Below are 14707 nucleotides of genomic sequence, written 5' to 3' on the forward strand. Positions count from 1 at the left end.
CTCTTCCCCACCCCCGTGTTCCGCCTCCGGTCTTTCCTCACACGGTGTCTCTCCCCCCCCCCCCAGTTACTCCTATTTACATGTCATTTCTCCATCCTTCGTAGGCCGCCTCGACCCTCTGTAGAAAGGCGGGGTATGGTGACTATGATTATTATTGCTGTTCTAGTTTGTTACATGTCTTTCCCACTTTTCTGCCAAGGAGTTCACGGTAGTGTATATGGGATTAGCATCAGCTCCCATCCCCAGTCCCTGGCTACGGGTACGAACATTTCCCTCTTCTGCTCCTGCCCGAAACACCTACAGTGCTTTTTCCACATGCTTTCAGTAATGTTTGGAAAGCTGAGTAGGCTTTTATTATTTATTTGCTACATTTACACCCCACCTTCTTTTTTTTAAAAAAAATATTTATTAAAGTTTCAAAAAAATTACAAAAATAAGGAAAAAGAAAAAACAAAAAATACAAAATACAGAAAAAGTAAAAACAGTTAAAAAGAAATCCATCTTTCCATAACTTATCTTTCATTTACTTATTTCCTTGACCTCCTCACACCTCCCTTTTTTGTATTCTAGTTAAATTGATTGTTTCAGCAAGTCCTTTCCATTCTTGTATTTATCTTATTAATTTATCTTGATATATTGTAACTTTACATTCTGACCTGTTAACAATCCATTCTTCCTTAACCCTATATAACATTACTGCAAAAACCACATTACTTCATTCCAACATCCTTTAAACATTCCTTAATTTTACAATGTTTCTGTAGATAGTCTTTAAATTTCTTCCAATCTTCTTCTACCGACTCTTCTCCCTGGTCTCGGATTCTGCCAGTCATTTCCGCCAGTTCCATATAGTCCATCACTTTCATCTGCCATTCTTCCCGGGTGGGTAGCTCTTGTGTCTTCCAATACTTCGCTATAAGTATTCTTGCTGCTGTTGTTGCATACATAAAAAAAGTTCTATCCTTCTTTGGCACCAATTGGCCAACCATGCCAGGAGAAAGGCCTCTGGTTTCTTCAGGAAGGTATATTTAAATACCTTTTTCATTTCATTATAAGTCATCTCCCAGAAAGCCTTAATCTTTGGGCACGTCCACCAAAGGTGAAAGAATGTGCCTTCAGTCTCTTTACATTTCCAACATTTATTATCGGGCAAATGATAGATTTTTGCAAGCTTGACTGGTGTCATGTACCGCCTGTATATCATTTTCATAATATTCTCTCTTAAGGCATTACATGCCGTGAACTTCATACCTGTGGTCCATAACTGTTCCCAGTCAGCCAACATAATGTTATGTCCAACATCTTGAGCCCATCATTTACACCCCACCTTCTCCCCCACTAAGGTGACTTCTAAAAATATTTCTCTCAAGTGTTAAAGGCCAAGGTAAAGAGGTGTGTCTTCAGTACCTATATAGAGCACTTGATATTGTTGTCAACAGAGCAGCTGCCTTCAGCCTCCTGGTGCTTTTTTCCATCTGTTGTAGGGCTGCCAGCAGCAGCCTGCATGGTCAGTGGAATTGGGAGCCCCAGGTTGGGGGAGGCTGAGCTAAGACCATATATAGCACAGGGGTTCCCTAGCTGTGATCTTTCAGCTATGTCTGGTTCTGTGGCAGATGGCTAGATACTGCACAGGACATCCATTACATTAAATAGTCATATTGATTGTATATATTGTAGGTTTTTTTGTATTACAGTGTGAACTCTATGGAATTCAAGTTGTGATACAGTAAATAAGAAATGAAAGAAGCAATTAAAATACACTATAAAATCTATTTTATTTTTGAAATTTATGAGCTGCTTTTACAGATTTGTGTGGAAAAGTCGAGTATAAATTATATAAATACAAGTGATACTCCAAAACGTAAGAGGTTTGAGATATTGGATACAGTTTGAGCAAGCACTAGAACTAAGATGATCAGATAAATAATATTTAACCACCACCTGCTCCTCTTTTACTGCTCTGCTGTTTGGGGCAGTTTATTATGGTTTTAAAAAGATTAAACATAGTATTGAGTGCCATTTGGCTGAGAAGGTACTTAGGAAATATTAACTATAATTAATGAATAATATACATTATGGTACTACTTCTGGCTGTTCACTTCAAAGTGTTTTGTTTGTTTGTTTGTTTTGTTATAAATTTAAGCCTGTTATGCCACCTTTTATATGGTGTCACAAGGAGACGTACACACTAATACAAGAACTGTAAACAAATTAAAATATTGATTAACATCTACAACAATAAAAGTCATAATGCAGCAGTGATCCCAGTAATATGAAATCATAACCCTGATTTTCATAACTGAGCAACAGTGCTTTTTGTACCCTGTTTCAGTAATCTCTGCCTTGCAATGTTGACAAATATTCCTGCATTGCAAAGGTGGAGATGAGACTAAGAATGCCTTTCTTAAGGTTACTCGGTGAGTTCATGTCTGAGTTGATATTATGAACAACATCTCTTAGGCAAAACAAAAGGTCTCTCTGGCTCAGCATTGCACTTGTCCCCAGTGTCTGATATTCAGACACTGCACACAAGGCTTCCCAAGCACCTGTAGTCAGCTGGTTGTTGGCACTTGGGAAGTGCTACACAGGGTGTTTTACAGGCACTGCCATTCAACTACAAAGCTTCTTTGTCCAAGCCCCTCCTTTGCGTTCCCCACACTAGACATCATCATGAGGTGTACAGCAGGTGGGCATGGGTTGCAAGAAACAGCTTTACGGGCCAAATGAGGAGGTTTGATGGTCCTAATCAGGGCTGTGGCCTGGAGGTTCTGCCCCCCTGGTTTAATGTTGCATCTGAACCAGGTTATAGATTCAGTAGAAACCAATTTGGGTAGTTTTATGTAGTCATATTTCCACCCAGATAAAGTCCCACTGTTGAATGGATGCATTACTGTTTGCAGCCTCCCCTATTTGTTTGCCATTGGTGGTCTAAAATAAAAATTTGAAAGCAACTTTTATTAAAGATCCATGCTTAATAATCTTACACAGGTTGGCAGACAAGTGGCCGTATATAAGTGAGAACAGTGCAGTGCTAGGTGTTGGGAACCCGTCTTAATACCAGCCCGCATCACAACATTCAGATTCTTTCCCCATCTCCTAATTGAGCAGTAGCTGCAGTTTTTTCTTCTCATGATAGAATAGATAGAGACTGGCTAATGAAAGTGGCTTCCCTAAGTGCACCACAGACGTAAAGTGTTTGCAAATTAAATAAACATTTCAGCTGTTGCTAACAGTTGGTTTCTGTTTTTTGCATTTTAAAAATGGACTGTTTTATACCTGTCTTGTATACTCTTTGCCCTAACACTTCTAGTTAAGATGGAATCCTTTGGGTGATTTCATTGGAGGATTCCTGAAAGTTTGTGAGGAATACTCTGCTAAATGTTACACTTGTAACAATTACACATGGTCAACAAAGAGGCTAAACAGAAGGTTAACTTAATGTCCACAAACTCCTTCTGAGTAACGTTTTTCTCCTTTTCTGTACTTCAGTTCAGATAAGATTTAAAATAAATAAATAAAAGGGAAATATATTTCTTCTGCACTTTGCAGAAAGCAGCTTGTGTGGATATTATAGATTCAAGGATACCTGTTGTGAATCCTTGTCTGAGGCATGAGTAGGGGGCTTTAGCTATGGGTTCTGAAACATGTAGTGTGCCCTGGATAGCAGCTTAGAGGCATGTGACTCAGTGCTCTTCCAATATAAGGTAATTTTTTTGCACGGCTGGGATGCAGATTGCAATGCAGCATCCATAAAATGTCTTTAATTGGTGAACTGATCAAGTATCAGCTTAACGGTAAGGCCATTGATATCCTGATGAGATTTAAGTGTCCCATTTTGTAAATTGTAATGATGAAGATGTAATTGATGTATTTCAGGTATTAAAAAGGTAAAAGGTAAAGGACCCCTGACAGTTAAGTCCAGTTACGAACGACTCTGGGGTTGCGGTGCTCATCTCGCTCTATAGGCCGAGGGAGCCGGCGTTTGTCCGCAGACAGTTTTTCTGAGTCATGTGGCCAGCATGACTAAGTCGCTTCTGGTGAAACCAGAGCAGCGCATGGAAACGCCGTTTACCTTCCTGCCGGAGCGATACCTATTTATCTACTTGCACTTTGGTGTGCTTTCGAACTGCTAGGTTGGCAGGAGCTGGGACTGAGCAATGGGAGCTCACCCCGTCGCAGGGATTCGAACCACTGACCAAGGTTTAATAGTTGCCGAGGAATAACTGTTCCAAGTCAACTGTGACTATGTGGGCACATTGAAGAGCTTTTTGAGCATCTATTGCGCTTCTGTTGACCTGAAGATATGGACATGGAGAGAGCCAGATAGGTAGATAGGTTGTGTTGCTTTTGACAATCATATTTGTAACTGATGGAATGCAATCCGTGTGTTGGGCCTGATGCATTCATGTTTGAAGACAATATTAACACAGAGAATCTTAATATTCTACCAGTGCAATGTGAATTATGATCCTTTGTGGAATTACGGAAATGAAGTGGAATGATGGTCAAGTAGTACAGAGTACAAAGTTCATGCATTTGAGAACATGTATGCAGTTTGCTTACTGATTCTGAGCTTGTTGCCTCAGATGATGAAGGTAATACTTTGGTGCTTGGGAAGCATAATTAAAAACAAACACCCTGACCTGATTTATTTGTAACTGCAGAATCATGCTTTGTTTCTTTACGTAAAGGAAATTAAAAAACTAAAAGTAATTGGTGCTTGAGTGAGGATAAAAGGAAATGTGCTTCCAGAATTAGTTAGTTACATTTATTACCTACTGCAAAACATTTATCATTCTCCTCTTCTGGCATCATTAGTTCTGCTCTGTGCCATATTATTACATAAGAAACTAGTAATAAATAATTAAAATCTATCCTTTACTTATGCACTCATTTACATGTCCCAGATACATTGATTCCATTATTTCCCTGTGAAAAGCATGTTAATCACTTTAAGAGTAGCACTTAATTATCAAAATCATTAGACGTCTATATATCTTTGTCTAGGGCAAGGATTCTGAAGCTTTGTAACAGTAGGCTTCTCAACTATAATATGTGAGCTTTCTGAAATGTGACTAAAGCCATAGTGACATGGATTGAACAAGGCCCGTGATATGTCTTGTATCTAAGTGATTGACCTCAGAATGGAAAGAGAAAAACTTGAAAAATAGCAGTCACACCACAGACCCACATTGGCATTTAGGCTCATCTTTTTCTTTTTTACTTCTTAAAAATAAGTTTGTCTCATATTACTAAGGGCTAGAACAACTTTCAGAAATTTTCAAGTGGATTATGCATGTGACTTTCAAGAAAGCCCAGTAGCTAAAAGAGTTTTGCATTTAATAATTAAATGTTAAAAAAGAGAAATGTGAAAGGAATACACATCTGCTTAACTAAAACACTGGTAATTTCATCTTTCTTTGTAAGATCTTAAATTCTTCCTTTTAAAAGTCTGTCTTGAAGTTGCCTAGTTCAACACAATTCCCTGCAAGACCCTCTGAGATCCTATAAACTAATGTCGGTATGGTGTACTGGAATGCACCCAGTGGAGGTATACGTATAGGTATAGGTACACTTTCCCTTGGACATGCTCAGTAATACAAAACCAAAGAGCATTCTTGGGCATGTGAACTAGATGTTTATTTCTTTTGATTCTGGTCATTTTGCTCCTTTGACCTAAAAGCATCATGCAAACATTGTGGGAATATGAGTATTGTGTTTGATTATTCATTATGATCATAAGCTCCCCATGATTTCATTGATAAAACTCTTGATGTTGTAAAGCTGAATTGCGTCTATGTTTATTAGAATCTCAATATTTATGTTACAACTTTAAGTTCAAGAATACAGTTATTTGCATTTTCTAGTTGAAGAATATTCAACTCTTAGGCTGCAATCCTATACACTATTACCTGGGAGTATACTCTACTGAGCTCAGTAAGTCTTGTTTCTGAGTAGACATGTATCAGATCACATTATTAGCCACTGGAAAGCTATCTTACACAATGTTTTAGGCCTAGGAATTAGCATTCTTCAGATATCTTGGCTTGTATTTATATACTAATGAAAAGCAGACTTATTGCTTAACCCAAACATTATTTAAAGGATGTGCTATATCTACTTGCAGATATTTAGTGACTTTCCTACTAAAATTGTAATGCGTGATAGAATTAACATAAAGATAGTCTTTCACCTTTTAAAACGTGTGCTACTTTTAAACTCGGCACGTGGGTGGCGCTGTGGTCTAAATCACAGAGCCTAAGGGTTGCCGATCAGAAGGTTGGCGGTTTGAATCCCTGCGACGGGGTGAGCTCCCGTTGTTCAGTCCCAGCTCCTGCCCACCTAGTAGTTTGAAAGCACATCAAGTGCAAGTAGATAAATAGGTACCACTCCGGCGGGAAGGTAAACGGCGTTTCCATGCGTTGCTCTGGTTTGCCAGAAGCGGCTTAGTCACGCTGGCCACGTGACCTGGAAGCTGTCTGCAGACAAACACTGGCTTCCTCGGCCTATAGAGTGAGATGAGCGCGCAACCCCAGAGTCGTCAGCGACTGGACTTAATGGTCAGGAGTACCTTTACCTTTACTTTTAAACTCAGATATTGAAATCCTACATAGGAAGCTTATCCTACCTTACTTTTGTAGAAGGAACTATTCTTTTTTTAGATACTTATATATGTTATTGAGATGTTTATTTTATTAATTATTTCTTCCATAAAATTTATGCATTGCTTGATTGTTTTAAAAAACCTTCAAAACAGTTTACAAAATCGATAAAACAATAAGATTATCAATAAGAAAAATTAACACAATAATTTGAAACTTTTGAAAAGCTAAAATAACAACAGACTAAAATTAAACTAAAACTCGCATCAACTTTCTAAACATCTGGGTAGGCTTGTCTAAACAAAAATGTTTTTAGTTAATCATGTTTAATTCAATGACATTTAATTCCAAGTACACATGCATATTTTTAGGTTGCTACCTGGTCATGAAATATTTGTGTCCTATTACACCATTTGCTTTAAATAACATGGGAAGACTTTAGATTTCAGATAACGAGATCCAATAATTCCAAGTTATGCACAAAGAGGCGGAAGTGATATTTGATATTTAATTTGGAGTTGCATTTGCTAAGAAGTCATTGCTGTGGAGTTGGAAGGTGCAAGTTTCTCTCTCCAAATGTTGTAGAAATACTTCTGTTATGTGCCTTGGCTTTGTGGCTGCCATTTTTGGCATATAAAAAGTACCGTATTTTTCACACCATAGGGCGCACCGGACCATAGGGCGCACCTAGTTTTGGGAGGCGGAAAACAAGAAAAAATTATTCTGAACCCCAGAAGCCAGAACAGCAAGAGGGATCTGGCTTCTGGGATACCGTGTGGCTGTTCTGGCTTCTGGGGTAACCGCGCCAAGCCTCTTCAGGGCAGCGGGATGAAGGCTCCCCCTGCCCAAAGAGGCTGCGCAGGGCTAAAGCAGAAGCCAGGACAGACGCGTCGCTGAAGGGGTACTGCGCCTTCTCTCTCTCTGCGCAACGCCCCTCCTTCACAGGAGAGGTGCTGCGCAGAGAGGGAGAAGGGGCAGCGCCCTTCAGCGAAGCTGGAGAAGGAACAGAAGGAGACCCTTCTGTTCCTCCTCCGGCTTCCAGGACAGGCGCGTTGCTCAAGGGGCGCTGCGTCTTCTCTCTCTCTCTGCGCAGCGCCTCTCCTTCACAGGAGAGGCGCTGCGCAGAGAGGGAGAAGGTGCAGCGCCCTTCAGCGAAGCTGGAGAAGGAACAGAAGGAGACCCTTCTGTTCCTCCTCCGGCTTCGCTGGACAGGCGCGTCGCTGCGAAGTGGGAGGAGGAACAGGAGACCCTTCTGTTCCTCCTCCGGCTTTCAGGACAGGCGCGTCGCGGCGAAGCCAAGGAGCCTGCATTCGCTCCATAGGACGCACACACATTTCCCCTTCATTTTTGGAGGGGAAAAAGTGCGTCCTATAGAGCGAAAAATACGGTAACCATTTCATTGAAAGTTACTGTTTTTAATGTTTTTTCAGATACTTTCCAAGTAAGAATGGGCCAGGGTGCGGGGGAGCTTCTGACTACTGGTTATCATTCCTTAACACTAATAAGACTGTTGGTATTTCTGACCGTTGCTTTCCATCTCTGTTTGTTTGTTTTAAGAGATTTCTAGACTGCCTTTTAGGGCCATACTGTCAGAAGGTAACTTCCAATATAAAAAAACACACAATGGATATATGGAGAAGATTGAGTGTTCCCATAGTGGAACTTTCCAGGCTCCTTCCCCCGCATGATACCCGCTTCTGCCCCCCCCCCCAATGTTCCTAACTGTTGAAGGATCCTCTGAAACTGTAGAATGTAGCAGGGAGGGCTTCAGAAACCAGGGGAGTTTGGTGCTGTAGAAGCAGGAGTAATTTCTCTGCCTGCACAAAACTGGTAATGCCCAAGGAGGAGTGATTTTTCTGCTTGCACAAGACATCTTTGGATCCACACACAAACACACACACACTCCATAAGTGAGTAGACCATGACAGCAATATCTTGATTATTAACCGCCCAACATAGGAAGTACACAAACAGCTAAAACTATTATATGCCACTTCATACTGGTTCAATTAAACAGAATTCACTGTAGTGACAACCACTAGCTTAGATGTCTTTAAAAGGAGATTTGCAGATTGAGAAAGCTGTTGAGTTTTATTGTTGTCTCTGTAGAAAGAACAGTTGACAGGCCCCAGTGGTTTTATTATCTAAAACATAGACAGTAGACGTTATAAAGGCAGCCAGTGAAATCTGGGCAAACATGGGCATGGCCTGTGGGAAGTGCTGGACTTTCTACATGTGTTGGTGCAAATGACCTCAGGCAGCACAGCTGAGGAGCAGGGAGAGGAAGGCAAGCAGCACAGAGGAGCTGTGGGCGCAAACTGCAGGGGAGTACATACCCAATCCAGGTGAAAAGCTGCCAGGTTGGAGGCTACAAGCAAGGAAGTGTTAGGCTTAGGTAAACAAGCTTGGGGAGCCGAACCTCCATCCCAAGGAGGGTGGTTGGGTGACCCCAGGATCTAGTAGTTACTCTAGTCAAGGGAGAGGAACATGTGACCAGCCAGCATTTCCCCTAGCTGCAACAGCCCTGTCACTGGACCAAACCCTGCTGTCTGGAGACCTAGTAACCTTAAGGGGGGTTTGTCACTTTGCTCCATCCCTGTGGCACTTGGGGGAAGAGACAGACCTTCAAAGAAAAGCATGAGCAAGAAAGAGCCAGTGGAGAAAGAGCTCAACCTTTAATCCTGAGGAGGACAATAAACTATAAGCCTTTGGCTAGACAGACCTGGAAGCAGGAGATTCTTTATCTAGAGAGGCCTCCAGCATTGTAAACTTAACTACTAAGGGCTTCTTCTTGGGGGAGAAATGGAGGTGAGGAGGTTGGCATGCTTTTGCCTGGGCAAATTCCATAATTGTTTCTCTCCTGTGTAAGTGGAAAACTGAAGTTGTCTGCAGCATCCTTCCATTGTGGGACACTGGTGACAATGACCCTTGGATCATGCTGCCTGGAATTGAAAGGGGCAGAACTTCTGACAGCCCCTTTTGGGCTGGTTGGTTTAAGGCCATGTTAAATGTTTCCATGCCAGGGAATTCTAGATTATCTTTGCATGACTTTATTGAATGTGATTCTTCTTTTGGATAAAAATATTAGTGCATGTAAGATTCCTATAAATAGTATAGAAGAAAGATATAACAGCTGAAGTCCCTATAACATTTTGCTGTTTTGTCCATATGTACTCACCTATTGCTTTATTGAGGGGCAATATTCAAGTAATTTAAATTCCCTTTTGCTTTATTATATTTTATTCATGAGCTTTTTTCAAGATTTACATCAAGCATTAAATATATCTTATGCATCAAATTATGTTATGACCGCTTAATTGAAGAACTGCCTACCATTTAAGTACCATTTTATTATTACTTCTTGGTTTTCATTCTATTCTCACTACTGTAAATGAAATATCTTCAGACTTGTCCTGTCCATGCTTTATTCCCAATGAATAAACTACTGTTTCTAGTTGAAAAAGTACAAAATAGTTGCTCATTTTGAGCTAATTGCACCCTTCAAGTTATTACAAGTGTTATTGGGAAATTATGCAAAGATAGTTGTGCTGACGACCTCAGTTCATAAACTGTTAATGAAGCAAAAATTTTATCTTGACAGTGGGCATTGGCAAGGTCCTTCTCTTGTAATGTTGTGGCTGTTAAACCTCCTCACTGGGGCTGGCAGGGGCTGATGGGAATTGTAGTCCAAAACATCTGGAGGGCATCAGGTGGCAAAGGCAACTTTGAAAGAGTATGAAACATGCTATTAGAGATTGTACTTGTCCTTAATGTTATTACAATTCTTTTCTGTTTCTAGATTCGTTTGTAAATGCATATCAAACAGGTAGCCAAGAATGAAGAAAGCTAGCCGGAGCGTTGGTTCAATGCCCAAGGTGCCTGGGATAAATAAAATACAAACAGTGGAAAAAGTCAAACCAGAAAACAGTTCCACAGTATCTGCAGTGACAAAACTTTCAAAAACTGGGACAGCATCATCATTATTGAAGGTATTTTCTCATTAGTTTTCTTTATTTAGACTTAAGTAACTGAGCTGCCAGGTAATGTAGAGCAAAACGGTGGGGTGGAGGGAGACTGGAGGCATGAGATCCACATGTTGCCATGTGTGCTTGAGTTCAAGGCTGACCCAGCACAGTTCTAGAGCCTAGTCAAAATGCAGCTGCAGTACTCTGAAATCTTTTTGACAATTCAAGGCTCAGATACTACTTTATATTACATTATAATTAACTTAACAAGCATAATCAGGATGTTGTTGAGTTCTGTACAAGTCTCTTCTTTGCATATCATACCATTCTCTGTTGTCCCGAGTTAACGAATGTGAAGGTGTGGGACCAAAACCAGAACCTAGACTATTTCCCAAGACTTGTGAACAGAAACAGACAGATCAGGATATTATTGCTGTCAGCTGATGATACCTGAATACCCATATGTTATGCTCATGTTGTTATGTTAGTGTTGCCTCAGTTTGAGCGAGAAGCATAAATATGCCTAGTACTAGAATAAAAGAGTGAAAAGACTTTGTCCAGTTCTGTTAAGTTTTAGGGTTGTGGCAATATGTTTTCTTGTACAGTGGTACCTCTGGATGCGAACAGGATTCGTTCTGGAGTCCCGTTCGCATCCTGAAGAGAATGCAACCCACATCTGCGCGTGCACGGGTCGCGATTCGCTGCTTCTGCGCATGTGTGTGACATCATTTTGAGCGTCTGTGTGAGCGGCGAAACCCGGAAGTAACACGTTCCGTTACTTCCGGGTTGCCGCAGAGCGCAACCCGAAAACGCTCAACCTGAAGCAACTTTAACCCGAGGTATGACTGTATATGTTGTAATACGAACAAGTAAGACTGCTTATCTGTTTCTCACTCCTTCCACTCCGACAGATACCCATGAAAAAGGAGCATGTTGCACATAGGTGCAAAGCTAACGGCATCCCAACCTTTGAATGCCCTCCTCAGGGCTAGCTGCCTGACACCTACTTTTAGCAGTTTCAGGTGCCAGGGGAAAAGTAGTTTTCTTTTCCCAGGCCTTACTTTTAACCTCCCTGATGCTTTTTGAATACTGCACAGCATTTCATTGTTTTAACATACGTTTTGTTGTTTAGCTGTAACCAAGTATGATAAGGCGGGTTAGAAATATATTAAATACGTTGCCTACTGCAAAAGCGCAGGGGTGAACATGAACTGATGTTGTATCATTAGTATCCCTCCCTATCCTGACTTGAATCTTTGCAATGTTGATATAACACTTTCCATCTGCCTCACATAAGGATAATGATGCATTACTGAGAAAGTAATAACCCCTTTTTTTTAGATCAGCCAGTTATGGTCATCAGAATATTTTCCTCTTAAGAGTCAGTTTAAATAGTTTCTTTCTAAGTTCATAATTTGGTTTCAAGTTACATCAACAGGTGATTCATCTCTGCTCTTTGTCATTATGATAGCTGAAGGTTGACAATCCAATTAGATGTTCCCACTGTAGGAGGATTTATACTGTCAGATACTACAGCAAAATAGTGCGGGGGGGCAGAGAGAAGGGGACACCAGTATTTGGTGTCCAAGCCATCATTTCTGATTTTGGTTTGCTGGATTTATCACAAATCCAGTTGTGATAATTGGAAGACTTACAATTCAGGCATTATACCAACCATAGTTAAGGTGTGATGTTTGACTCCTTAAAAGAAGAATAATTATTCAGTAGGCAGAATACTTCCCACTGTCAAAGTAATCATTCCACATTTCCTCATTTGAGCTTGTGTTTTCTTGACAGATGAGAATCTGTTGCTCTTAAGGAAGTCCTAATTACCAGATTGAGAAAGATTTCATCATCTCATAGAAAATGATGAACCAGTGGTGCAAAAATGATTTTAATAAGTCCCACCGCAGTGTGAAAAAAACCTCTCTTTTGCTTACTGATTCTACTTACATTACATTTCAGCCAGTTCTGCCTTTCCTGTGTGTTGAAAAAGCCCTGTGATGTTTCTTACGCTTAGTAGAATAGTAGTGTTTGCTCTTGACTGAAGGAACCTGTTCTGCTGGCTGTGGAGGTGGTAATCTAGACTAGACCAGAGGCAGTCTGTGGGCAAGGTAGGGAAAAATACTGTGTTTATGTACGGCAGAAGGAAAATGCTGCAAACCCCAAACAAGAGAGGCCTTAGTGTCCCAACCTGTCTGATTTTCCAGCTGTTGGCTTCTACCATACCCTTCAAGTATTTAGATCAGAAAAATATTCCTGTACACTAGTCTGCTTATGGGGAGGAGTACATCTCAGGAGGGAGGGAGAGACTGTAGTACAAAGCACTGGGAGAAACATTCTTCAGTCCATTCAGTAGTTTCTGCATTTAGAAACCCAAAGCATGACTAATGTTGTTGAATTTTTTTCAGTGTAGATTTTTCCAGGCTGAATCATGCTCGAGTTTTTACAACTTGACCTATTTGGCTCAGTAATGCACAGTTGTTACCTACATAGCATGTCTATAATTAATCTACTTAACATACCTTTTTACTAGGTGTGGTAGAAATGCAAACTGGCAGGAAGTTTTAACCTGTATGGTCTTGCTGGCACAAGCTCTTGGTTATGCCAGATAAACCACAATAAGAAATTATCAAAGGATGTGCAATTTGCTCTATTGTATCTTTGTGAACCATTAATTTCTTGAGTACTTAAACATCATGAGGCCTTTCTAAATAGATTAGATGTGAGTGTTCTCAGCTGCTGGTAATGCAAAACCAAAGATTTTCTTAAACCTCTTCTTGCCGATAAAGGGTTGCAATAATAAAGATTGCAGTGCCTGAAGAAACATAATTACACATGTAAGAATGAAATATTGTGCTTATAGTGGAATTGGTTTAAAAGTCTCCAATGAAAAACATTTTTAGTGACAAAATGTCTTCTTCCAGATTCAGAAACATTGCATTTAAAAATAAAACCTGACACAAACGTTGCAAACCAACTGTGGCATTAAAATAAGCATGAACCACAACCAAAAGATTGCAGAACAACACCTCATATGTAATATTAACCAAATTAAATACTGAATTTGATACTTATTCCATGAATTCAGAATATTTTTATGTATACGTAAAGTTTTAATTATATCAACATTTAATAGTTTTAAATTATTTTCCCATGTTTTTAGCTGTTATTATTTTTATCTGTAAGTTTAATAATAGTAGTAGTAATAATAATAATAAAAATAATAATACAGTGGTACCTCTGGTTACATACTTAATTGGTTCCGGAGGTCCGTTCTTAACCTGAAACTGTTCTTAACCTGAAGCACCACTTTAGCTAATGGGGCCTCCTGCTGCCGCTGCACCGCTGGAGCATGATTTCTGTTCTCATCCTGAAGCAAAGTTCTTAACCCGAGTTACTATTTCTGGGTTAGCGGAGTCTGTAACCTGAAGCGTATGTAACCCGAGGTACTACTGTAATATAATTGAAGGGTTGGGCTAAAGCAGATCTCAATGATTAGTTGGTTCCATGATGTTGGAGCTACTGCAGAGAAGGCCCTGCACCATGTCTCAACCAGTCACACCTCTATTAATGACTGGACTCTGAACAAGGCTTGGTGTCTAATTGCCAGAGGTGGGTGGTCCATGAAGAATAGGCAATGCCTTGTCAAAATAGGTTGGATAAAATTGATTCCTTGATACAGCAGTTAGCGTAGGAATCCCGTAGTAATGCCACATCAAGGAGTAACCCCAGGCAGTGTACTTGGTCCTTCAGAGTTGGTAAGACACCTTTGGTTCACAGGCATTCCTACTTCTTTCAGACATTGGAAAGGAATTTGTTCCTGGTTTGTCTTACACACAGTCATTCCAGGCTGCCCTAAGGCTCATGCTCGGATAACAGAAGTTGCTTTGGGAATCTGTTGTGCGTGGATACATTCTGCAGCAATTCCCATTCTCACAGTAGCTGGGAAAAGTGGTACCAGGGTGTCAAAAATTGATGCTGTTTTTCATGAATTGCTCATTTGCACTCAAGCTTTGCCATGCAATCATGGGGGCAGGTGTTGCCAAGGATGAGTCAGAATTGTTGCTGTATAGGAGTAATCCATATTCTGCTTTCTTCAAAATGAAAGTTCTGGAGTATTTTTAACAATTAAATTTT

At 40.3% G+C, this 14707-nt stretch overlaps 1 protein-coding gene and 1 long non-coding RNA gene across 2 annotated transcripts in view; both read left to right on the forward strand.

Annotated features, from left to right (window-relative positions):
• SPECC1L (sperm antigen with calponin homology and coiled-coil domains 1 like) overlaps positions 1-14707 on the forward strand; it is a 52871-nt gene that overhangs the window by 520 nt on the left and 37644 nt on the right. The window contains exon 2 of the mRNA XM_083589830.1: positions 10402-10591. Coding sequence (XP_083445956.1) covers positions 10439-10591 — 153 coding nt within the window. The 5' untranslated portion in view covers positions 10402-10438. The remainder of the gene's footprint in view (positions 1-10401; positions 10592-14707) is intronic.
• Positions 10598-12420, forward strand: LOC310751482. The gene is made up of 2 exons (XR_014542547.1): positions 10598-11158; positions 11407-12420. It is a non-coding gene; the product is annotated as an uncharacterized lncRNA (long non-coding RNA).

The sequence above is a fragment of the Podarcis filfolensis genome, assembly GCF_964270895.1.
Source record: "Podarcis filfolensis genome assembly, chromosome: 16".
Classification (NCBI taxonomy): Eukaryota; Metazoa; Chordata; class Lepidosauria; order Squamata; family Lacertidae; genus Podarcis; species Podarcis filfolensis.